This window comes from Mchenga conophoros, linkage group LG3 (assembly GCF_057382185.1).
Source record: "Mchenga conophoros isolate Kocher_MC1m ecotype Shallow Benthic linkage group LG3, M_conophoros_male_GT1.1, whole genome shotgun sequence".
Taxonomy (NCBI): Eukaryota; Metazoa; Chordata; class Actinopteri; order Cichliformes; family Cichlidae; genus Mchenga; species Mchenga conophoros.
This window is the reverse complement of record NC_140528.1, coordinates 54,318,714-54,344,459: the sequence shown is the minus strand read 5'-3', so window position 1 is coordinate 54,344,459 and position 25,746 is coordinate 54,318,714. Positions and strand designations below refer to the sequence as shown.

The following is a 25,746-nucleotide window of genomic DNA, read 5'->3' as shown; positions in this document are numbered from 1 at the left end:
CCAAATATCTTCCTCCTCAGATACACAACAAATTGAAAGATGGATGGATCGACCCAGGAAAAAGAAAAAACATGAAGAGAGAGAGACTGTGTTTCCTTTACGGTGACGCTGCTGGATGATGAAAATAAGGCAGATTTGCTGTGCAGTATCTGCTTGCTGTACACACACACATCTCAACACACACTCACACACATGCACGCATACACACTACCAATGTAATATATACACTATATTAAACATATACATATAAATTCCCTGCTGCTGGTTGAAAACCTTTTATCTCCCTATGGTTAATTAAAAAAAAATCCACAACAATAACGAAAATAAAATCTGATGTATAGCTTTTATTTCTGATCTGCCTTTACCATAATGTGCCTTAGTTCTTTTTGTTATCAGTCATTTTCTACATTTTCTGCTGTCACTTGTTTTCTTAAGAGGTTTTTGTAGAAATGGCTCACGAAGGAAATGTAATACCAAAGAAGGTTCTCGTCCATCAGCAGTGGTATGTTTTTGTGTCATGTTTTTGTGTCATGAGTTGCCTGGAGTCTGTAGATGTCTTTATTCTTGTTTAGTAGCACTTGAGACAGATGATATGCCAATATTACATTTGTTTTTTATTTTTGTTTTTCAGTAATGTCTTTCAGTTACAGTTCCCTGATCCCAGAATTCATTCAAGGTGGTTTCTGTTAAAGCAGTGTAGATCCTTCAATTTTACTGTTTTGTACAGCGACTTTCTTGAATATTCAAGGTGAAAAGCCTCCTACTCTAAAATGGTACAAATGTGGTGAATTTATGGAACTTTTTAATGTCCAAATGTTCCTAAACTTTTAAATTTCCCCATCAAGTTTAATAGCTTATCTCCAGTCTCTGGCTAGCTTGGCTAGGTAGCCAGTTGCCTGTTAACTGGTAGGCTAGCTGTTATTGTAGCTACCCAAAGTTGCTGGCAAGATATGAGTAGTTAAAATGCTGAAAATGGCTGCCATGTGAATAAGGCTGGTTTAGTTAGTTTTAGTAACAAAGCCACTGGCAGCACACAACTGTTAGTCCAGATTTATTTTGTTATGTTAGTCTTGCTAGCCAAATAGTTAGTAGCTTGCTAAACAGTAAGCTAGATAGCTGTTGTTGTTACTGCCCTTCTCTAATTAGCAGCAGTTAAGGCTTTAATCACAGAGGCTTAGAGACCAATCGGTGACCTAGTAGAGGGGGGAAAGAAATGTGTAGTCCCCGATTGATTGGCAAGTGGTTGCTGGAGTGTTCTTGCACTTGCTAGCTTCAATGCAAACCTCCTACCAATTGCTTTGGTTGCTAGCAGATTGCCACAGTTGTTTGTAGTTTGTACGGAAGATGCAAAAATTGTCTACACTGATCAACTACACCAAGTGGTAATGAAACCTTGAAAAATGTGGTGCCAACTGGAAACAAAGAACGTTCCTTTGTAGGTTTTGCCTTACCACTGAAACCAATACATTTCATTAGGCACATGTCCTCTGTTTCCATTACAAATTTTTTCCAGTTTCACTACCACTCGGTGTTTGGTTAGTGTTTGCAGATAAGTCGCCATCTTTCATGCAGACTGCTGGCAAACATGGCAAGCTGCAAGTGACTGAAGCAGTCACGAGTCTTTCAGTGCAACACACTCAATGCAAACACGTTTATCACTTGCCAACTGATTAGGAGGATACGCCTTCATTCTTAGCAACTGGAGGTTACCATGCAGTCACTGACCAGTCTTTTTGACTGAGGTACAGGATGTTAAAATGATGAAAATGGCTGCCATTTGGTGAGTGTAACTACGTTTGATAACCCACACCCAGTAAGATTGAAGTAATCTTTTTTTTTTTTTTTTTTTTTTATTATTAAAGAATACATGTTGACATGTAGTTATGACACAAAGGTCTTCCAGTGGCTGCTTCATTATATGTAGCATTTTGGAAAACTTGGTAAGTTTCAGATTGTGTCAGAAAGTTTTACGATATCTTCCTTAATAGACAACATTGGAAAGTAGCGCAGGTTTTTTCAAGGGCATGAAGGGACCTGCAGTTGAAGGTGTTACTGATAGTTTGTACCAAAGACACTATATAAAATTCAGTCGCTGTATATTTGTTTCGTTTTTTTTATATATATCATAAGGGATACAATGCTTGTTGAGGGGTAGATGTAAAGTGAAAGATGTAAGATTTTACAGCAATGTACTCATTTTTTGTAGCGGGACTTAGAGTTTTATGAATAAATATTTAAGTTTGATTCAACTGCTTTCACTGGGTTTTATTCAGTGATTATGAGTTCCTTTATTATATATTTTTTACAATCTTGCACTTTATTAATTTTAACACAATTGTCTTCTTGTTTTTAATCCTTTAATGACAAAATGCGACTGTAATATATATAAACCCAAAGTTCACTTTTTACTACAGAAGTAACAATACATTATATAACTACATCACCCAGAAAATGATTCCACCAACATTATGAAGGCATCATACCCACACACAAAGACTTTATATTTAAGTCCTAGAAGGTCCTTTTCCAACAGACATCAAGATTAATTTAGTCATTTTCACACAGATTAAAAATTATTTATTTTTATTGGTGTTTGATTATTTATTATTATTGTTTTGCTCTGTTTTTAAACCATTGCCATTAGTCTGAAATAATGTCTCCAAATACAGCAGTATGTCAACATTAAATAACACAACCTGAAATTCAGATGATCTGATCGGGATCAAATTGACCACCATTTTAGTCTGTGGGAAAGGTTAAAGCCAGCACAACTACCACATTGCTAATAGTTCGCTGGTCCAGTGGGATCAAAACAGACTCCACATGATTTCAGTCCAATCCACACAATCTGTGAATGTTAGATTCCAGTGCTTGATAGGCTGGATTAACTGGTAAGGGTATGGCTAGTGTTTGCATATAACTATAAATGCATATAAACGGCAACAGGGATTTCATTCTCTCTTAGCGTTTTTTTTTTTTTGTTTGTTTGTTTTTTGGATGTAGCAACAAGGGTCTTTGTTGATACACATGTCGCTTATGTTTTACTTTGGACAGTCAGTGAGGATGATCACATAGAAATATAGACAATTATGGACGATTAAAGGTAATGCCAAGAATGCAGATTCTTGGCGTATTCTTTGTACTTTAAAACTCAGTTACACACAGATCGGTTGTTGTTCCCTTGGCAACAACTATTTAGTATGCAAAAAATATGTTTTCCCTTACCAGCTGGCAGTGGAGGTTGCTGCCTGTGGTTAGCAACGTCAAAGATGATAAAATCAACACTTTCCAATAGATGCACTTTTCAGAGTTTCACCACCACTAGGTGATTGTTTGTAGTCAAGTCTCCGTCTTCCACGCAAACTGGATCACTGTAGTGATCTGCCAGTGAGCAAATCAATCAAAAAGAGGTTTTCAGTGCAGTACCATATTCATTTAGCGGCTCTCACTTGGCATCCACTGCCCAGTCAATTGGGGAATACAGATTTTCTTTATCTACCAAGATTTCAGGGGGGTTGTGACCAAACACTCTCCTTTTTTTACCAGCAACTGATAACTTGTCCAGATATGGTAAATTCTGGCTCCAAAAACTAGTGTAACAGTGGCCGAAAAGCTAACGTCACAGTTGCTTCATCCATTTTTTTTTTCAACCTAGGTATGCTTTTCACACATGTACTGCACATAGCTATAGAGTGCTTCAATGAAAGGGGTTACAAAGCAAAAAAGCAACATAGGCACTGGTCTGCAGAAATGTGGAAAAGTGATACGTTTGGGTGAGCCATCCTTAACCATACTGTCAATAAGTGAGAGACTGCATAAAAGACACACATAAAGACATCAAGAGAAAAGCACAGCCTAGAATGCTCGGCCCTTAGAGCATCTGTTGGCTCTATTAAGACATTTGGGGTATTTTGCGGTTTCCTTTTTCCGAGGGGCCACGTTAGAAACTGGGACTTTTTTGGATGGCCACACCAATAAGCTTAATTGATGCAGCCCTGCAGTCCCAGTTTCTCATGTAGTCCCTTGGAAAAATTATTGGCCCACCCCTGCCTTAGAGGGAACGAAAAATGAAAACCAATAGAAAGTTGTTCTGGTTGACCAGTTGTATGGGATGTGAGTGGTCTATTTCAGGATGACAGTGCCTCCACCTATATATGGGCCTACCTTATAGTTAACACGGCTTAAGGAGTAGCCTATGAACTTCACAGTCACCAGATTGCAACTAAAATTAACATCTTCAGGAGACCAATGTGTCTCCATTTGATGATCATCATCAAGACATGAAATGAGGGAAAATATTTAAGAAACATGGTGCCCATACCCCTCTGGTAAAGGAATGTTTGAAGAGTTAATGTTGTAGTGGCTCAAACACCTTAACAAAAAAATTAAATTGTTGTCTGCTTTAATTTGTCAAACATCTTTAATTTCTAAAATACTAATTATTATTATTATTATTATTGTTATTTATTTACTTGTTTTTGTAAGCTTGCACCTATAAAATAGCCACTAAAACAGTAGCCCCTTTTCAAAATCTGAGGTTTTCACTTGAAGAAGGCAAAAAAATACATTTCATCTGCCAGTGCACCTCAAAACGACACACTTCTTATCTAATACATTTATCGTGTTATCTACAGTCTGCAGAGGATGTGCTATTTTAAATTATCCTTCCAGTTTTGACTGTGATCATCAATCGCTTTAATGTTTTAATCTTTTCTACAGCGTCACTTCAGTAACCTTTGCCGCTCCTTTCGTATCCGCTCCTCCTTCACTCTTTTCTTTCTTCTCCTCTTCACCCTCTGGCTCCTTCTTTGCAGTTTCTTTTGCTGTTGCATGCTCCTTCTCTTCCTCCTCCCCCTCTTCCTCCTCATCAAGTTGGAGACTCCCCGATGAAAACCTCATCCTGGCTAGTCCAGCGGACCGTACCATCTTGCCTACCTGAGGGGCAGGGCAGTAGTATGGATAGAAAACCTCCGGGTCTGAGTCGCTGTAGCTTCCCGCAGTGCTGCCAATCATACATAGTGAACTGGGGCGTTCAGGCAGAGGGGAAGAGTTTAGTGGGAGGTAGGTGGGTCTGGAGGGGCGCGTCAGGTGGGGGTAGTAACCAAGAGGGCGAAACTCAGAAGCAGGGTTAAAGGCAGTGTTTGAGCTCCTCGAGAGGTTTAATTTGACATCAGGTTGGCTGGCTACACGGCGAGGCAGTCCAGGAAGGAAGTTGGAGTCATCGCTGTAATGACCCGCCTCTGTATGTCCAACGCCCCTGATTCTTGCACCATTGCTTCCTGGTTGGTACATTCTGGCCAATCCCAGCCCACCTGAACCACTGGAGCGGAGGTTTCTCCTGATTGGTGAACTAGATGGCGAATCGTGACACATTGGGTAAAAAGATGGCCGTGTTATGCCATCCATTGTCACATAATCCCGCCGTCTTGTATGTGGAATTCGTTCCAGTGAGGAAACGGTAACAAATTCCGACAAGTAGGGATGTCGGTTGAGTGGCGAGGAGCCAGCTAATGGGAACGATGGGAGGACAGGATGATACTGGTAGGCAGGGCTGTTAGGGTAGAGAAGGACCAGCTGCTGTCCTGCATCTGGATGTGGCTGGGGGTTGGGTCGACGTCTAGATCGGTTTCCATAGACACCAGCTAACCGCTGGGCTTGGCGCTGTGTCCCGATTCGTACCCCCCTTGCGTCCTCTACTACAGATATCGAAGCAGATCTCGTCTTCAGTGAGGGTGAAGGCGGCGTTGTCTGGTTGACAGATGGAGAAAGAGGAGTGACTTGGGAGAGGAGGCGAGGCCTCTGGCTGACCTCAACACATGAATGGCTGCGTTTAGCCACTCTTTCGTTGATTTCAATATCATTGTCTCGATGATGCGGGTCCAGCTGATCCTGGCTGTGTATTGCCAGAGCACGACTTGACCGTGGGAATGGGTGGGAATGTTCGTACACCTGAGAAGAAAAGGCACGAACACTCGAGTTGTTTTTATTACTAATATTTTGATTATGCTACCATTAATTAATTCGCTCATATGATATCAGAGTATGTATGTATTAGATAATATCAGAGAACTGTAAAAAAGAAGAAAAAACGGCCCAAGAACATGTAATGAAATTTTGAAAAACCCATAGCTCTTCAAGTTAATTAAACAAAATCATTAAAAACAGATAATAGAACAGTAGCTGTTTTAATTTTGTCAGACATGAATATGCTTTGTGTGTCAAGTAATAGTTTTAAAGACTGAACAGTCATATTTATTACCTGTTTGGAGACATCTGTGAGGAGATCAGGAGAAGATCGACATTGTCTGGGGTCACAGTCTGTCTGACTGTACATCCTGGACAGACAGAGAAAGGAATAAAATAACGGATGTTATACACAGACTATAAAAATTGATCACAAAATATTCCTCTGTTCCAGATCCTTTGACCTTTACATAAGATGGCTTAATAAAATATGTTGCCGTTTCAAGTACTTAAAGCTCCTTGCTTTTGAAGTACATGCATAAGCAAGTTTCTTGCTTATGAAAAGGAAATTGAAGCATCAATAAAATCTCTCTCTCACTTTTCAAAGTGTGAAGGCTTCTTCTCCCCTGATCCCAGACACTCCAGCAGCTGCTTCTGGGTCCGACCACTGCCAAACAACATTACTAACATCAGATGGACACACTACCACACCTGACTGAAAACAAAGAGTCTGAATATTCATCAGAAGAAAAGGGTAATAAAAAAACGCTCACAGTCCATCATATTTCTCAGGTTTTTGCTTATAAATCAGCAAATGACTTTGAGCACAGTTTGGTTCAATTCTAACCAATACTATCAGTAGGGATTCTTGTGAGTTGTGGACAGACTGATCACCACGACATGATCTGTCCTTTGGATAAGCTGGAAAGCTCAGGATGGTTTATTCAAACACTACAAGAGTAGGTAAGTAAAAAGTTTTGTGAGTCAAAATATTTGTGTACAAGCTTAAATCCAGATGATGTACCACTAAATGGTTGGAGAACAATTCATGCATAGTAGACACTGGAAGTAAATGACTTTGATTTTGGGCAAAAGATGATTAATATATATATATGTATTATACAAAAGCCTGAATGCACCTTCAGATTATAGCATTATGTGCACTTGTCTGCATTTTACCTGTATCTGAAGCTGGAGCCTTTACATGACAGCAGAGTTTTGTGTATGGCCTTTGGTTCCTCAGCCAGCCTGAAGAAAGCATGGTACTCCACACACATCTTCCAGAATGATTTACACACATCACGGCTGGCCATGGCCAACTCTAGTGTATCCTTACACGAGGGCTGGATGGACATGAAATAAGACGATGATGAGTCAAATATTTACAACCGCCTCTGTATAGCATGCTGTCTGCACTTCAAGTCCCAAAAAGTCTTCTACCGGAGAACTTAAAAGCCCCCATAGGGTGCTCTGTGGAAACTGGCACCAGTGCTTTAGCTGTAGAACCTTTACATTAGTAACTTGGTAGCTGCTATGGATCGGATTTGATCTTTACATTGCCTATTTGCATGCTGTTCACAAGTACTTAGAACTACTGGCCAGGAGATCTCCACAAAAGCCTTACTCTTTTGGCCAGAATGTTTTGTTCCTTCCAAAGATCTCTTAAATATTTGGACCTGCCCATTTTTCATGCATCCATCACAAGAGTCCCCTGTTCACTCACAGGGGAGTGAGACATAAACTCACTCATTATTCCATACTAAATACTAATGGTAGGTGTGCCAGTTTAGCTAACTGGTAGAGCAGGTGACCACATGCCATATGGCTGAAATGCAGATGTCCAGGATCGAGTCTGGCCCATGGCTCATTTCTACATGTCTACCCCACACCACCACCACCCTTTCTTTTCTACTCTTAACAGCTCAACTATTGAATAACGGACAAAAAAAACCCCCCATCCATCTGCTTCCCCTTTTCCTTTTTCAGGGTTGCGGGGGAGCTGGAGCCAATCCCAGCTGTCTTAGGGTGGGAGGCAGGGTACACCCCTCAAAGATAAATCTTCATAGGACAAAAAGCAAAACCGTGTGGCCCAAATTGGACCAGTTTCTCACCCCAACTTTATCATGTAGTTTGATGAGGAAATGCTTGCGTTTGAAGCTTAGCTTGCGGATCTTTGCCCAGCTGAATGTGTTGATTTTTGTGTTTCCCTGGAAAAACACAAGAAAAAAATAATGAGAGATTATATGTAATGTGTAGTGTAGCATCTGCACACATATTTAGCCTCAAACAGTGTTCCTCTCCTAAACCTGTTAGTTGATTTTTGAGAAATGCACATGGAAATTGTAAACTTTTATTGGTACTGTAAAAACTAAAAAGGATCACCGACGTCCTCAGGTTTTATCTCTACACATCTCGCATATCTTGTTTTATCTCGCATACAATGAATGATTGTTAGTTTATTAGATCCATTAAATTTATTGTGTTGTAACTTCACAAACCAACTTTTTTATGCTAAAACAGCAACTCCTAGCTTAGAAGAAGAGGAAATTTTTCTGATGGAAAAAAATAAAAAGATTTGTCCTTTTATGTGGAAGTGGACACACCTGAAAGACTAGCACTCCAGAGTGTGTGACAGCCAGATTGATCCTCATTCCCTCCCCATCATAGGCAGGGTAAGGCCTGATTCCGTACATGTCCAGCTTCCTCGCCACCTCCAGCAGCTGGATGTCGGAGTTTGCTGGAGAGAGTCCTCTATGGACAGAAACAAAGAATCACAATTACTATCCAGCCTCTGATTTATGGAGAGTTGGATGCATTGCTGTTGTTTTGCTGCCAATTTGACCCAGCAGTCACTTCTGCTTTTCCAACAAAATTTCTCCTAGTTAGACTCAAACAACACGTCAAACACATGTTTCAAAAGTGGCATTTTGGTTGGAAACGATCATATTTTCAAATCTATCGTCTTTTTAAAAGAATCTATGGGTGGGATGGGGGAAAGAGGCGCAGTCCTACATCCAGTTAATACTTTGCCCTTTCTCTCTGGTCAAAATTAACACTAGTTTGACAAAACTGTCCGCATACTACAGAGCACCAGTGTCTTCTGCTTCACTTCATACCTGTGTTTCTTGTGAAACTTGATGATTTTGTGGTCCAGATATTCCTGGTTGGGAACATAGTGCTTCATCTCCAAATGCTGGCAGTCCAGCTCCTCATCATAGTCCCCTATCTCTGCTGTAGCACAAATGCAAATGCATGCAAACACATATTTAGTTTCTCTGCGTTTTAAATATTTAATTGCAGCATAGTCGCCATTTTTGGGCCATTTGGGAAGGAGAGAATCTGAGTGGGTCGTTGCTCTAGAGGGAAATCTTTGACTAAGTATATGAAACACATTTTCAAAAACATAATGTATATAATGACTATGTACTCCCCGGACCCTTTATTAGGTACACATGCAGAAAAATGCATGTAGCCATGTAAACATATAGATTTCCTACCAAAGTTCAAATTTTAGTGTGGCACAGTTGTTGGTACCACATGGGCTCATCTGAGCATTTCAGAGACTGTTAATCTACTGGGAATTTCCCTCACAACCATCACTAGGCTTTACAGAAAATGTCCCAATAAAGATAAAATATCCCACGAGCAGCAGCTCTGTAGGTGAAAATACTTTGTTGATTCCAGAGATTACAGGAGAAGGGCCAGACTGCTTTGAGCTGATAGGAAGGCAGCAGTAAATCAAATAACGTGATATGAAGGTATGCAGAAGAGCATCTCTGAATGCACAACATGCTGAACCTTGAAGCAGATGGGCTATAGCCGCAGAAGACCAAACCAGGTGCCACTGTTGTCAGTGAAGGCCAAGAAACTTGTAATTGTAATTGTAAGAGGATACTTTCTTAAAATACACATTTAAACAGTTGAACATTGTTTAAATGCCATTGCCTATGCCTATCCTCTGATGGCTGCTTCCAGCAGGATAACACACCATGTCACAAAGCTCAGATCATCTCAAACTGTTTTTTTGAACACGACAATGAGTTCACTGTACTCAAACGCGCTGCACAATCACCACATCTGAATCTGAGCACCTCTGGGATGAGCACCTGCGTCTGTGTAATGCTATCATGTCAATATGGACCAAAATGTCTGAGGAACGTTTCCAGTACTTTTCTACGGAGCCCCACAAGGGACATGGGAGAAAAAAAATTAAGACTGACTTTTGCGAGATCTCGCAAAACAAACTCAGGATCTCACAAAAGTTTTAGCCGCATTCTTTGGTGGCCGCCAGCTCGAAGCCGACCGGGAGGTCGAGGCACAATGTGCCGGGAGAGCGGTGTTCCTCCCGGCTGTAGTAGGTCTCGACCTCCCATTAGCTTCGAGATGGTGGGTGTCAGATCTCCAAAAACGTCGGAGCACTTTTGCAAATATGTGATGTCTTGTAAACCCAGCAGATATTTGACGTTTACATAGCTACATTCACACCTCGAAATATCTTAAAAGTTTTGCGACATCTCGCAAAAGTTTTGCGAGATCCCGAGTTTGTTTTGCGAGATCTCGCAAAACTTCATCGTAATTTTTTTTTCTGCCATGTCCCTTGCGGGGCTCCATACTTTTCTGAATCTTCCGCAAAAACAAAAAAAAAAAAAAAATTACAGCAGGTGTGATGCACTTTGATGCTTACACTGCAGTATGTGAGAGACCAGCAGGGCGGCACTGTTGTCATTACAGGTCAGACTGCCATTAGACAAGTCCTGCTTGATCTGTAAGGCAAAAAGATACCTGTGCACACACAAAACAGTATGAGTACACCTACTGTGGCATTTCACATATATCACATCTATGCTCAGACTTTACCTGGTGAGGCCTCTCTTGAGTTGTCCAGGATCTGGTGGAAAAAATTTGACTATAAACCTGAAGAATAAATCATTGGTGTCTGACAGAGGGGAAAAGAAAAGAGATTATAGACGTAGGACAATGGTGCCAACGGAGACGTTGAGATCTGGAAATATTTGGAGGAAATATGAAGTCAGAGCACTAATCTTAGGACAGATATGACTTACATTTGATCTGTTTGACCAAAGGTTTCAGCAGCTCCAACCAAACCTGCAACAGAAACTTGTTAAGACATTAAAAACCTCCCGCACTGATCTGTGCGTATCTGTGTGATCCAGCATTTCTTACATAATTGCCACTGTGGTGTCTGAACTCCAGGCCAAAGTACTCCTTCTCCAGCAGTTTCAGATGACCGCACACTTTGTTGTAGAAGTCGCCACCTAAAACCTTTTGCTGGAAGAAAGAGTGGGAGAGAATTAAAGTGAGAAGGATAATAGGACTTTTTAATTGAGACGTTCTTAAAACTAAAGTCCGGGAGTGCTCCTGGGAGCCCAGAAAAATGTGCTACAGCTCAGTTACTTTATCCACTAATACTTTGCTTAATGAGAGTTTGCATAATCATGGCCATTTTTTTTCTTTCATATTTAATTAATCTGTGGAAGATATGCATAGGGGACATTAAATGATTAAAAGACAACAGACAGAAAAAGTTGAGGCATGACAGAGGACAACGGCAGAAAATTTTGAACTGTATCCATGGAAACTGAGACCTTCATTGCTCGTCTTACTTAACCTCCTAATGGTGAACACGTCAGGCGAAAGGTTAAGATTAGGTTTGTTTTTTTTTTTCACTAGTTTGTTAATTAGGCACATTTTCAAATATTAGAAGGTGTTGCCTTTCACATGAAGTCTCACACATTTCTTTTGCCGTCATGGTTACAAATCTGTAAAAATGGTGTATTTCAACTAATGTCCCTGACTCTGGATTCCAGTGACTTTTGGGTCATTGGAAACTCAGTTTGCTGGCAGATATGTATAGATATATAAACCTAAGGGGTCTTCTCTGCCAATGCCAAAAGCACAACTATACAGGCTGATTTGTGACAAATGCTGGTTGATGAATGGGATGCCATCCCACAGCAGTGTGTGAACGAGCTGGTGACCAGCATGAGGAGGAGGTACCAGGCTGTGTATGGTTCTTCCACATGGTACTGAGGTCCATTTGTTCAATGAATAGACTGTAAACTGTTGCTATGTCTTGTTTCTTCAGACTTCAATTATCCAATCCATTAAATTAAACCAAACAAGACTCAAGAATAAATTGTTTGGCCTTGGCAGAGAAGGTCTGGCTTGTTTTTCATGGACAAAACCCGCATACTCAACTCTGCTGCTCAACTCACAAATGTATTTCCCTTACAAACGTGGCTCCATTTGAAGGGAAATAATGAACAGATTATAACAGATATATACACTGCATTCCAAATTATTATGCAAATTATATTTTTCTCTGTTTTTCCGAAATAGTCGATTCAAATGACAGTCGGTATCATTTTCGAGTCATCGACCAACAGAATATAATTCAAATGTTGCTGAACAAAACTCCCAATGAAAACAGTATGTTCTTCAAAAATAAAAAACTTAAAATGCACTATTCCAAATTATTACGCACACAGAGCTTCAAAAGATTTTATAGGTTGTAGAGAATTCAAAATAGTCATTTGTTGAATTTGCAGCATTAGTAGATCAATTTCACTGAAATCAAAAGCTATTTCAATCAAAAACATCTTAACAGATCAAGTTACATATTAACATAGGACCCCTTATTTGATAGCAGTTTTACAATTCTTGCATCCATGGAACTTGTAAGTTTTTGGAAAGTTTCTACTTGAATGTCTTTGCAGGATGTCAGAATAGCCTCCCTGAGCTGCTGTTTGGATGTGAACTGCCTCCCACCCTTATAGTTTTTTGCTTGAGGATGCTCCAAAGGTTCTCAGTAGGATTGAAGTCAGGATGGGGACCACAACATGAGTTCCTCTCCTTTTACGCCGATAGCAGCCAATGACCCGACTCACTGGACCCTCTACAGTTTGCATACCGCCACAACAGGTCCACTGATGATGCCATAGCCCTGACACTACTGCCCTGTCACACCTGGAGAAGAGAGACACGTATGTGAGAATGCTGTTTGTAGATTACAGCTCAGCATTCAATACCATCGTTCCCTCGAAGCTGGACAGGAAACTGCAGGATCTAGGACTGAGCAGCTCCCTCTGCAGCTGGATCCTTAGCTTCCTGTCTGACAGACGCCAGGTGGTCAGACTGGGCAGCATCACCTCATCCCCCATCACACTGAACACTGGTGCTCCACAGGGGTGTGTACTGAGCCCTCTCCTGTACTCACTCTACACCTACGACTGCACAGCCACTAACAGCTCCAACATCATTGTGAAGTTTGCGGACGACACTACAGTGGTGGGTCTTATCACCAACGGTGATGAGACGGCTTACAGGGAGGAGGTCAGCGCCCTGACCCACTGGTGTCAAGACAACCATCTCACCCTCAACGTCGCAAAGACAAAGGAGTTGATAGTGGACTTCCGGAGGTGCAGAGAAGTACACACCCCCATCACCATCAACGGCGCTGCTGTGGAGAGAGTGAGCAGCTTCCGGTTCCTTGGTGTACACCTGGCTGAGGATCTTACATGGTCAGTACACACAAACAAAACAGTGAAGAAGGCGCAGCAGCGCCTCTTCTTTCTCAGGAGACTGAAAAGATTCGGCATGAGCTCCCGCATCCTCAGGACCTTCTATCACTGTGCCATTGAGAGCATCCTCACTGGATGCATCACCACCTGGTATGGCAACAGCACCGCCTACAACTGCAAAGCTCTCCAGCGAGTAGTGCGGTGCTCTGAACGGATAATTGGAGGTGAGCTTCCCTCCCTCCAAGACATCTACAGGAAGCGGTGCCTGAGGAAAGCGGGGAGGATCATCAAGGACTCCAGTCACCCCAGCCATAAACTGTTCAGACTGCTTCCATCAGGAAGGAGGTTCTGCAGCATCCGGTCCCGAACCAGCAGACTGAGAGACAGCTTTTTCCATCAGGCCATCAGACTGCTGAACACGTCATAGACACCTCAGCTTCACTACTGGAACTTCAACATTATGCACTCCATACTGTATATAAATGCCACTTGTTTTGCACATATTCAACTCTGTATATTTTATATATTTTATTATTATTATTATTTTTTATTTTTATTTTTATTTTTTTACTATTTAATTTGTAAAAATGTGTATACACACACACACACACACACACACACACACACACACACACACACACACACACACACACACACACACGTAGGGAAATATTTAGTATACACATCCAGAAATGCATACACTATTATATATTGTACATATATTTATTAGTTTCAGGTTGGCCATTCTTGTATTTTGCTCGTTTGTGTTGTTGTGTTTGCACATCTCTGTTGCTTGTGGGGCTCGCACACAAGAATTTCACTCGCATGTGCTGTGCCAGTGTGCCTGCACATGTGATGTGACAATAAAAGTGATTTGATTTGATTTGATTTGATGCAGAGGTGTTCCTTGTAGCATGAGATGGTGCATTGACTAGCATGAAGATGGTTATGTTGCAGAAGGCACAGTTCTTCTCTTTCTACCATGGAAGAAGGTGGTCAGTCAGAAACTCCACATACTTTGCAGAGGTCATTTTCACACCTTCAGGGACCCTAAAGAGGCCGATCAGCTCTCTCCCCGTGATTCTGTCTCAAAACATGACTCCACCACCTCCTTGCTGACAACGCAGCCCTGTTGGGACATGGTGGCCGTCCACCAGCCATCCACCACTGCATCCACCACTGCATCCATCTGGACCATCCGGGGTTGCACTGCACTCGTCAGTGGCCAAGACTGTTTGAAAATTAGTCTTCATGTAGTTCTGGGCCCACTGCAGCCATTTCTGCTTGTGAGCATTGGTTAGGGGTGGCCGAATAGAAGGTTCATGCACAACTGCAAGTCTCTGGAGGATCCTACACCTTGATGTTCACAGGGCTCCAGAGGCACCAGCAGCTTCAAATATGTGTTTGCTGCTTTGTAATGGCCTTTTAGCAGCTGCTCTCTTAATCTGATGTATTTGTCTGGCAGAAACCTTCCTCATTGTGCCTTTATTTGCATGAACCCATCTGTGCTCTGACTCAGCCACAAATCTCTTAACATTATGGTGATCACGCTTAAATTTTCGTGAAATATCTAAGGTTTTCATTACATGTCCAAGCCATTCAACTATTTCACTCTTTTCAGCAGCAGAGTGATCATTTTTCCTTCCTATATTGCTTGAAAATGTGGTCTGCTTCATAATGTGGAACATCCTTCTTTAGTAGTTTTTCCTTTAATTGGGCTCACCTGGCAAACAAATGATCATAGGTGTCCGAGATTGATTTCAGTGATACAAAGAGCCCTGAGACACAATTCCATCCATGAGTTTAATTGAAAAACAACTTATTTACTCTTTATGACACTTAAACACAATTTGCATAATAATTTGGAACGCAGTGTATATAAGCTGTGCATCTTTCCTTTAATGTTTGTTGTTAAATTACAATGTTTAAGAGTTTCTGCTACTACTTTTGTTTGCACACCAACCTAATTGGTGTGACCCCCTACATCCATATGAAGTTTGTGACTCCAGCCAGAAATTAAATCACTTTGAAACTGGGTGATTATTTTTGATATGTCCTGTTTTTACCTCCATTTCTGTCCTTTAAACTAACAGTTATATTTCCTCTATTCCCCCCCCCCTTTTGTTATTTTCTAAAAACTGATATTTATTCAATCTTGTCACAATCTTATATAACCAGATATTTTACTATTTTAATCACTTGTTATTTAAGTATTTTGTATTTAAGGGGCAGCCAATCAGAAGAAAGTCCAGTTAAAGCGAGGTTGGGGCGTCAAGCCACACTGGAAAATGTAAAGTCAGGTGCATCTCCCACATCGTCAAGATTATTTTGAACTCTGGATCATGCAAAGCTTTTCTAGTAGAGTCCAAGAATAGAAATGTGGAGTCAGATCAGAAGAATGGGTCACTTTAACCACATTAGACAAAAATACAAAGGACACTACAAACATGTAAAAGTACTGCCTTATTGTTTATCTATTTTGAAGACCCTGTGTCTTAAATTTAATTCAGGATTAAATCAAAGTAGTAGTGTGTGCCCACATGGAGCCCTGAACCTGTCTCTGGTGTTTGTGCGGTGTTCACTTACTGCAGTGACACGTTTTTGCTTTTTTTTTAGCCTTCACCGTCTTATAGCTGGTGTTTAGTGCCCTGTTGGGGGGGTCACTGGACGTCCCTCATTAACTTGTCATGAGGGAAGGAGAAAGGTTATTAGGGGAGAGGGAGGATGACGAAGGACATGGCAGCTGTAACTGATTATAGAGAGAAGAATAGGCCTAACTGATAATTACTGGAAGCAAACAGCCGCCCACAGATCAGCAGAGCAGTTAGTTTCCAGCAGAGCAGAACAGAGGAAAAAGTGAGCGATGTGCAACTTTGGATGTGAATTCAAAGCAGAAAACAGCAAAACAGTTTCATTAATGATATCTGCACAAGCTTACACGTGTTTGTTTGACTAGTGAAGGGCCTTCATTGCATACAGCAGTGGAGTGTTAGCTCGTTCAAGCTGGTTCCAGAGGAACAAACGCAGTTTTGTCAAATCTCAAAGACAGGCACAGAGTTACCTTTGTCATAGGTGTCATGACACATTGCGAGGTAGCAGTAACACTGAACATGTCCAGCTCATCATGTACGGACAAGTTTAAATTTCAACATATTGGTTAAGTATTATTTTTCAACATGTGCGGTTGTACAGGCCATCAGGCTACTGAATCACTGCCTGATTACTGAACTGTGATGTACACATTATGATACAGTTTTATATAATAACACCTGTACAATCTGTATGTCCTACCTTAGTATGACTATGTACATCTAATTGTATTTTATATTTGGACTTAATTCTACCCTGATATATAGTTCTTGCATTATTGCTGTTTATTTCTATTTCTTATTATTCTTTCACATCATTTTATTTATTTTACTTTTGTGAATTGGACACATGCAGTTCACAGAAAATCCACCAGGGATCAGTATTTCATGCACCAGAGGGCACAAAGTTGCCAGATGTAGCAAAAATAATACAAATTAAAACTCAGTCATTGACCCAAACCAGTTAACCTTAAAAGCTTTGGACTGAAACCAGAGACTCCAGAGGAAACTCAAGCGTGTAAGCTTTATTCACAAGTTGTTCATAAACCAAACATAGAAATTGCTGTCATGGTCCAGTGACGCGTCACAGTTCTCTGTTTTAATCAGCGGACTCACCTCAGTCTTGGTGTCACAGCTTTGATAAACTAATCTGAAGGTTAAGAAAACATGACCTGAGTGACTGAACCATGCACATCGGGGAAAAATTCAGCATGACAGAACATGTCTAACATTTTACGGATTAGCTACCACAAGCTTTGCTAAACATCCACAAGGTGCTGCCATAATTGTTAAGCAGACTGTAGCAAACAAACACTATTGTGTATTTCTGTACCATTAAGCTATGATGAGTAACATATTCAGTTCTTCCTGTTGAAACAGAATAAATTCCAGCAACCTATAACATCTCCAAGTTTCTGGCTTTGATCCTCAACCCGCTGGTAGGCAGCTCTGAACACCACATCCAGAACACCCTGGATTTTGTTGAGAAGGTGAGAGATGTCATTATGGAGGCAGATGAAACCATGGTCTCGTACAACATTACATCTCTCTTCACTTGCATCCCAGTCACGGAAGCATTGGAGGTAGTTCGTAAGCGATTACCGGATGACCCAACCTCAGCAACAGGACCACTCTCAGCATCAACCAAGTGTGTTTGCTTTTGGAACTGTGTCTTCATTCAACCTACTTCACAAGGGTCAGTTCTACAGGCAGAAACATGGGTGTGCCATGGGCTCCCCAGTTTCACCCATCGTGGCCAATTTGTACATGGAAGAAGTGGAAAAGAGGGCTTTGTTATCCTACCATGGAACACCACCAAGCCATTGGTTCAGATATGTGGATGACACCTGGGTGAAAATCAAATCTGAGGATGGACCACAATTCACGGATCACATTAATTCGGTGGACCAACACATCAACTTCACCAGGGAGGATATGAAAAGTGGCAGGTTAGCCTTCTTAGACTGTGAGATTTCCATCAGTAATAGGGGATATCTAAAAGCTGACGTGTACCGTAAACCTACACATACGGATCAGTATCTAAGGTTTGACTCTCATCATCCACTGGAGCATAAACTGGGTGTCATCAGGACGCTACAACACAGAGCGAACACCATCCCCACTGACACAACGGCCACATAAGCAGAAGAGCATCACATCAAGAAGGCCCTGAGTAAATGTGGTTATCCCAGCTAGACTTTTGTCAAAGCTGGAAAGGCACCTAAAGAAAGCTCCAGCTGATCCAGGAGAGAAAGACAACCGCTGCCCAAGCGAAAACCTGCAGTGATCCCATATGTGTCAGGAGTATCGGCGCAGTCGAGACACATTTTTTTCTAAACACCGGGTCTCTGTGGCTTTCCAACCCCAAAACACGCTGCGCCAAAAACTGGTCCGGCCCAAGGATCGGGTCCCCCAACACAAACAGAGTAACATAGTGTACGCTGTTAAGTGCCAGGAGGATTGCCAGGATTTATACATTGGGGAAACCAAACAACCTCTGGCGAAGCGGATGGCACAACACAGAAGAGCTACCTCGTCAGGCCAGGACTCTGCAGTCTATTTACACCTATAGGCCAGTGGACACTCTTTCAAGGATGAGGATGTACACATCCTGGACAGGGAGGAACGCTGGTATGAGCGCGGAGTCAATGAGGCCATTTACTTGAAAAGGGAAAGACCATCTCTGAATCGAGGAGGGGGCCTAAGGGTACATCTTTCACCATCTTACAATGCTGTGATTGCAGCCATTCCCAAACTCTCTGTGAATGGTACTCATCGCAATTCATCAGTGATCTTTGATCAATGAGCCTTGATCAGTGGTGTTGATCAATGCTCAAGAGAATTTGCATATTAATGATCAAGGAACTGACCTCCCAGCCCATTGTTCCTTCAGTGGGCTGGTTTCAGTCATTATGCAAATGTACTGTTTATAAGATTGGGGAAACCTGCAGTCAGCTGAGACTGAAGAAGTCACTTGGATGAGTGACGAAACGTTTCTCCCACTGAAAATGCTACATACAGATGAATAGAATCAATCTTTTAGGACTGCACAGAAATGGTTCAGGAATGGTTTGAGGACCACAACAATGAGTCTGAGGTGTTGACTTGGCCTTGAAGTTGCCCATATCTTAAGCAAGCATCTGTGGGATGTGCTAGACAAACAAGTCCGTTCCACGGAGGCCCTACCTCACAGCTTACAGGACTTAAAGGATCTGTTGCTAACATCTTGATGCCAGATAGCACACCATGCCTTCAAGGGTCTAGTGAAGTCCATGCCTCAGTGAGTCAGGGATGTTTTGGCAGCAAAATTAAGCTAAATTAAATTTTATTCATATCACACTAATTCCCAACTACAGTCACCTCTAGGTTCTTTATATCATAAGGTAAAGACCCCACAGCAGTACAGAGGGGGACCGACACAATATTAGGCAGGTGGTTGTGATGTTATGCCTGATCAGGGTGTTTACTAAATTTATCACATTTTATTTTTTCCCTATTCTGTCCATCCATGCCTTTTCCTTCAGCTCTCTTTCCTCTTGTACAGACTCTGCTAATGTCCCGGAGGCCGCTGGGAAACTGACAGGGAAGAAAGCATGGGCATGGAAAAATGGAGCTCCTTTGCTAGCACAATACTGCAAGCCATGCACACACACTCACACACACTCACACACAGATTCTTTTTAGATTGCAATACTGCCTTGCAGGCGACGTTACCATGTTGAAAAAGAGGCCCGTTGGTCTGCTTTTTCTGACCTGGATAGTAGAGCAGCACATGGCTGTTCATAGACAGCAGAGTGTTTACACCTCACACAGCTGGTAAACATCTGCAGCTGTTTGGCCCATTAAAAAAATAAAATAAATCTTTCTTTTGACAGACTTAATTAAGTCACCAAGAAGTGACTGTTGTTGTGATTTTAACCTCCTAAGACCCGAACTCTTCCACGACACGCATTTTTAATTTCTCTTTGATATTTGGGCTGATTGGGGCCTGATGAATGTAAAAACAAAGAATTACCAGATTTTATTTTATTTTTTACCTTATTTTTTTTTAAAGAAAAATAAGAGCCACATATGAGGATATTCATTTCATATTTTGATAGAACAGTAGCAGTATAATGTCCTCGTAAGTGGATATCAGGCCCTTGTAGAGCAAAATTGAGTATTTTAGTCTAAATAACCCAAAATGTGATGTCCACATATGTGGACGACAGGTCCTAGGAGGTTAAATAAAATTAAATTGAATTTTCCATCTAAGTTTAATTCTCTGTCATTACTTTGTGGTGGATGTGCTTACAGCCACATGACTTATGAAGCTGGTAACAACATTCAGGTTTTAGGAGGTGTTCAGAGACACACTGTACATACAACCACAAAACTTTTTCCAATAACTTTTAGCAATGCAGATGTTAACAACTGTGATATTTCTGCTTGGTATCACTTGATAATGTCAGATAGATCAGGCAGCGTTTCATGAAAGATCCACTTCCTGATGCAACCCCAAATGGCTATATGTGTCTCTAACTGGAATTGTTGACATGCTAACATTGGAAACATGCTAGCACAGTGATGATACTGCATGGCATATCAGAATCAGAATCAGAATCAGAATACTTTATTGATCCCTGGGGGAAATTATTTTTTGTTACAGTGCTCCATTTTAAACCAACATTAAGACAAGACAGACAATACGCTAACTAAGAATAGTACAATATATACATATATATACATACATACATACATAAGTCACTTATAAATAAATATTTGGAAAAGAAACATGTGTAGTTGTAGCAGCAAACAGTGTGTTAAGTGGATGCGTTGTACAGGGAGATGGCCACAGGCAGGAATGATTTCCTGTGTCGTTCAGTGGTGCTTTTCGGTAATCTCAGTCTCTCACTGAACGAGCTCCTGTGACTGACCAACATGTCATGGAGTGGGTGGGAGGTGTTATCCAACATTGTCTTTATCTTGGACAGCATCCGCCTCTCCGACACCACCTTGAGGGAGTCCAGCTCCATCCCCACAACATTGCTGGCCTTACGGATCAGTTTATTAAGTCTGTTGGCATCTGCGACCCTCAGCCTGCTCCCCCAGCATGCAACAGCATAGAGGATCGCACTGGCCACCACAGACTCATAGAAAATCCTCAGCATTTTCTGGTAGATGTTGAAGGACCTCAGTCGCCTCAAAAAATAGAGACGACTCTGGCCCTTCCTGTAAAGTGCTGTGGTGTTTTTAGCCCAGTCCAGTTTATTGTCAATGTGTACTCCAAGGTATTTATAGTCCTCCACAATGTCAACACTGACCCCCTGGATTGAAACAGGGGTCAAGTGTTTCCTGGTCTTCCTGAAGTCCACGATCAGTTCCTTGGTCTTTGCCACGTTGAGCTGCAGATGATTCTGCTCACATCACGTGACAAAGGAGTCGACCACAGCCCGGTACTCTGTCTCATCATCCCTGCTGATGCATCCAACCACCGCAGAGTCATCAGAAAACTTCTGAAGATGGCAGGTCTCTGTGCAGTGGCTGAAGTCTGTGGTGTAGAGGGTGAAGAGGAAGGGGGAGAGGACAGTCCCCTGTGGTGCCCCTGTGTTGCTAATCACCTTGTCAGACACACACTGTGGGAGACGTACATATTGTGGTCTTCCTGTCAGGTAATCAACAATCCAGGACACCAGAGAAGCATCCACCTGCATCGCTGCTAACTTATCACCCAGGAGGGTCGGCCTGATGGTGTTGAAAGCACTGGAAAAGTCAAAAAACATGACCCTCACAGTGCTCGCCGGCTGTATATGCATCTGCATATGTAAGAGCCTGATGCTGTGGCCTGCTTTTATCCCTCAGGATGGCGTTTCTCTGCTGTACGGCTATTTCACTGCGAAAACACATCCTGGCAGTGAAGTTTCTCTCTTCTAATAAAAGAGAAAAATGAGTTCAAGAATAACCAGAAATGCATAGGAGTAAACAGGAGCACTTAAAAGACCTATCAAAGTGCGCCGATTTGACATATAGTAACATTTCTAGGTAGGTACCTATCAACTTCCAGCACACCCACAGCATAGATTTGATATTGAAATCTATATCATGGTAGCTTTAAAGTAGCTCACCAACATCGCTAATCCAATAGCTAGTTCTCTGACAATGTTGACATGTGCCATTTTTCTGGTTTCCGTAGCTCTAATAACACGCTTATTGGCCAGGGGTGATTCTGAAGTCTTCTGTTTGCTGTGACAGTAAAATCAGCTGTCATTCAACATTTATCAGCTCCAAGTCCAACATGAACAGCTCAGGCAGTCCTGATGGCAGATCAGGAACATCAATGCACAAGTATGAATGCAAACAGTACAGGCTATCTTTCTTCTTCTTCTTTTGTCCCTAGCTGGTGGTTGTCCACGAAGCCAATACATTGCTGTGGGTGCCGTAGGGTTTCCATTTTGGTCAATGATGCATTCCCAGGCCTTGTGGTCTCTTGCCTTCACATTTGCTTGCTCATTTGCTTGGGTTAGGCGTCATTGTTTAAAATAGTCTTCAATTTGCTTGATCCAAGTCTTCTTAGGCGAGCCACGCTTGATTCTCCAGTGGGCGGGGTGCTGCTGCATCAAAAGGTGATGCGGCAGATGTGGCCAAATCATTGCAGTCACTTCCTAATCCACTCTTCCATTGAGGGCTGCTGGTGACATTGACTACGTATCACGCTGTTGCTGAGACGATCACGGAGGGACACTGGGAGAATCTGACGCTAAACAGCGGATTTGGAAGCACTCCTGTAGGATGCTGTTCAGCAATCCTGAAGCACCTACAACTGTAATGAAACTTTTTTTTTTAAAATCAGGTTACAGGGTATTTTTTAACTGACTTCTGCCTGTCATTATGTTACTGAAGACTGCATCAGTATATTTAATGCTGAGTGAAAATTAAACTGTATTAGTAATGGCAGTATTAGTCACTGTGATGACTAATACTAATATTTAAAGACAATTTCTCTCATTTGTGCCTACCATGTGAAACAGCCCACGTAAGAGTTTCTGAAAAGACATTTTGGAGCTTTTCCATTTTTAAAAAATGAAAGTTTAGACAGGAGATGGTTCAAACACACCATTTCTAATGAAGAAACTGGGGTTTGAGCCTCGTTAATGCATTAATTTCAGTTTTTAGGGGGGAGAGCAGTCCTAGCAATGCATAAATCTACACAAACCTGCCTTCACAAACACTTTTCTGTCGCTAAACAGCACCTGCAAGACAAACAATCAACTGTTACAGCTGTACCAGTGTTGTCAGAAAGCTTGAGAGTTTGTTTCCCTATTTCATCTTTTTCCCTATTTTACTGGACAAACTAACAGAGAGAGAGAGTCAAGAGTGGCAGTAACTCAGGTGGGAGAGGTTTTGATTGTTCTCCTCACTTGTGCTAAACTGCACTTGGATATGACACTAAAACTCAAGTTGCTAATGTTAGTAGGCAAGCAACTCACATTGTAGTTCTCTTTGTGAGCCACTAAGGTAAAACGGTGTTATGTAAGTGCAAGCAGGAAAGGACATAACACACATTTATCTCCTGTGTGTTCTCCATATCATATAATCCATCATTTCTTTTATGTCACAAAAGCTGTGAAAGCTGCCGGGGGCAAATGTAATTGCATGTAAACGGACCAAACTTCAGTCAGGAGAACAACTGAGATAATCCATCCACAATACGAGGTTAGACATTCATATACTGCTGCATGGGCTGGGCTGTAGTTACATCGTAAGGTTTTAAAAACCGAGCTCTAAAATGAATAGTGGCAATAATCACAGAGAGAGTCTCACAGTTATCACTGACTTTTTAAAGGTGCTTGTTCAGATTAAATAGAACAAGATGCAAAGCATTAAAACATGTTAAAAACACAACAGCCTTAATAAACTCAGAGTAGTTTGGACCCGGAAGCAGGGTTCATACGTCATCACCGAAAGACCAGATTGACAGACCTGAAACTCTTTCCATCTTTTTATACAGTCTGTAGTTATCTGTAATAGATAAATTAATTGATTATTGAGTGCAGCAATCTTGTGCTTTTGTATCTTTGATTGCAGTTTTGCCACTGATTGAAACCCACCTGAAAAAATAAGTACATGGGAATATGGTAGTATAGCTACAGTATACTGACCACAGATCTGCTATTTATTTAAATATAACTTGCAGCGCTCTTCTTCTGTTTTTGATTGTTCAACAGAGATAATCAGAGACACGGGGTTTGTGTCGGATGTTGGTGCCTAAGAATAAGGAACACTCGTAAGCATAAATGTGAAGCACATTTATGCTTAAATGGTCAGTTTCTGTTTTGCAGTCTAACTAAATAAATACTTTAGTACAAGTACACACTCTCTGCTGCATAAAGCACGCTATAAAAACCTAAAATAGTGTCTATAAAGCAGGCTTAACTTATATTAAACAGCAGATTAAACCCTGTCAGACCAGAGAAGTGCATGACCAGGTACTCCCAGATAATAATCCTCAATATTATATTAAAGCGTAAATGTTGGAGAAGAATCCAGTCTGAACAGAGCCCGTGGTGGATTCCCCCTCTTTGATTTCTTTCTTTTTTCAGGAAGGAGGGGAAGAAAGTTGCAAACAAAGTGACAGAAAGCTTTATCAAAACGGGGAAAAAATAATATCCAGACAGATTTAAAACGCATATTCGACACATTTGATCATTTATAATATTGTTTTGAAGAGAGACACGTGCTGTATGTGGATCCACTCAGAAAAGTAAATATGAATGTTTTCACTGCCCCCTGTGAAGGGCTTACCTCCACTTCGAACGTGCGCTCGCTGTCATCCAGGAAGACCACGCGCAACCGGAGCTTGGTCTCCTTGGAGACCCGGGACTTGGTAGTGAGGTTCTCGAGTCTCCCGGTCCGCCGCTGTCGGTCCCCCATCTCTCCCGCTCCTTTCTGTTTGTCTGCGTCTCTCAGGAGAAGTAACAACTAAAACAACTACGATCGTCCATTAAATCCATGTCCACGAGAGTTAATCCCACGAGAAACGGCTTCACGCGCTCCCCGCCATTACCATCAACACCAAAACCTCCACGATCGTGTTCATCCTCCCCTTCGCTCCTACCGCTGGAGCGCGCGCTCTCCGGATGCGCAATGGCACGCTGACGTTGTCTCCAGACAGCCAGACCTCATCCAGCTTCTCGTTCACTGAGAAATCACTGGATTAAACTCACTGCACATAAATATTACTGCGCTTAAACACACTTTCATGTACTTGTACTTTAGAGGAGTAATACAGCTCCCACCTTCTCATCTATTGTGTCTTTTTATTGGCTATTGTGACAATTTCTTATTTATTTTACACTCACAGGGCTTTGTCTTTAAAAATCGCCTAATAAACAAACTTTACTCGCATTTCACTGCATTCACCTTTAAAAAGTGCTTAGAGTGACTTCTAACACTGTGATCTTAAAAGTTGATTATTTAGACTAAAAATATCATCATTTGCACGAAATGTGGTGATTTGATACTTTTTAACAAGTTACTGGGACTCAACGGGACACTGTCACTGTGTTACTGATGAGGAGTTCTCACTGTTTTTTTTTTTTTTTTTTTTACGTTTTAATACAAAATAGTTTATAAATTAGCTCCACATCAGCCACATCAAAAGAGTACAGCTCTAC

The 25,746-nt window shown here is 41.5% G+C and overlaps 2 protein-coding genes across 2 annotated transcripts in view; one reads left to right on the top strand and one right to left on the bottom strand.

Annotated features, from left to right (window-relative positions):
- The window catches only part of LOC146579538 (serine/threonine-protein kinase 26-like), a 50,067-nt gene extending 47,823 nt beyond the window's left edge, over positions 1 to 2,244 (top strand). Inside the window, exon 12 of the mRNA XM_085263254.1 lies at positions 21 to 2,244. Within this exon, the coding sequence (XP_085119380.1) occupies positions 21 to 36 (16 nt within the window). The 3' untranslated portion in view covers positions 37 to 2,244. The remainder of the gene's footprint in view (positions 1 to 20) is intronic.
- Positions 1,831 to 25,168, bottom strand: LOC146579537 (FERM domain-containing protein 7). Its single transcript, XM_085263244.1, has 12 exons — positions 24,875 to 25,168; positions 11,149 to 11,253; positions 11,028 to 11,070; positions 10,822 to 10,900; positions 10,649 to 10,746; positions 9,081 to 9,195; positions 8,568 to 8,715; positions 8,076 to 8,171; positions 7,144 to 7,307; positions 6,563 to 6,631; positions 6,260 to 6,335; positions 1,831 to 5,949 (listed from the first exon to the last, which is right to left on the bottom strand). Exons 1-12 carry the CDS (start codon positions 25,001 to 25,003, stop codon positions 4,714 to 4,716), a joined length of 2,358 nt encoding a protein of 785 aa, XP_085119370.1. The 5' UTR covers positions 25,004 to 25,168; the 3' UTR covers positions 1,831 to 4,713.
- Between the last annotated feature and the right edge of the window lie 578 nt (positions 25,169 to 25,746).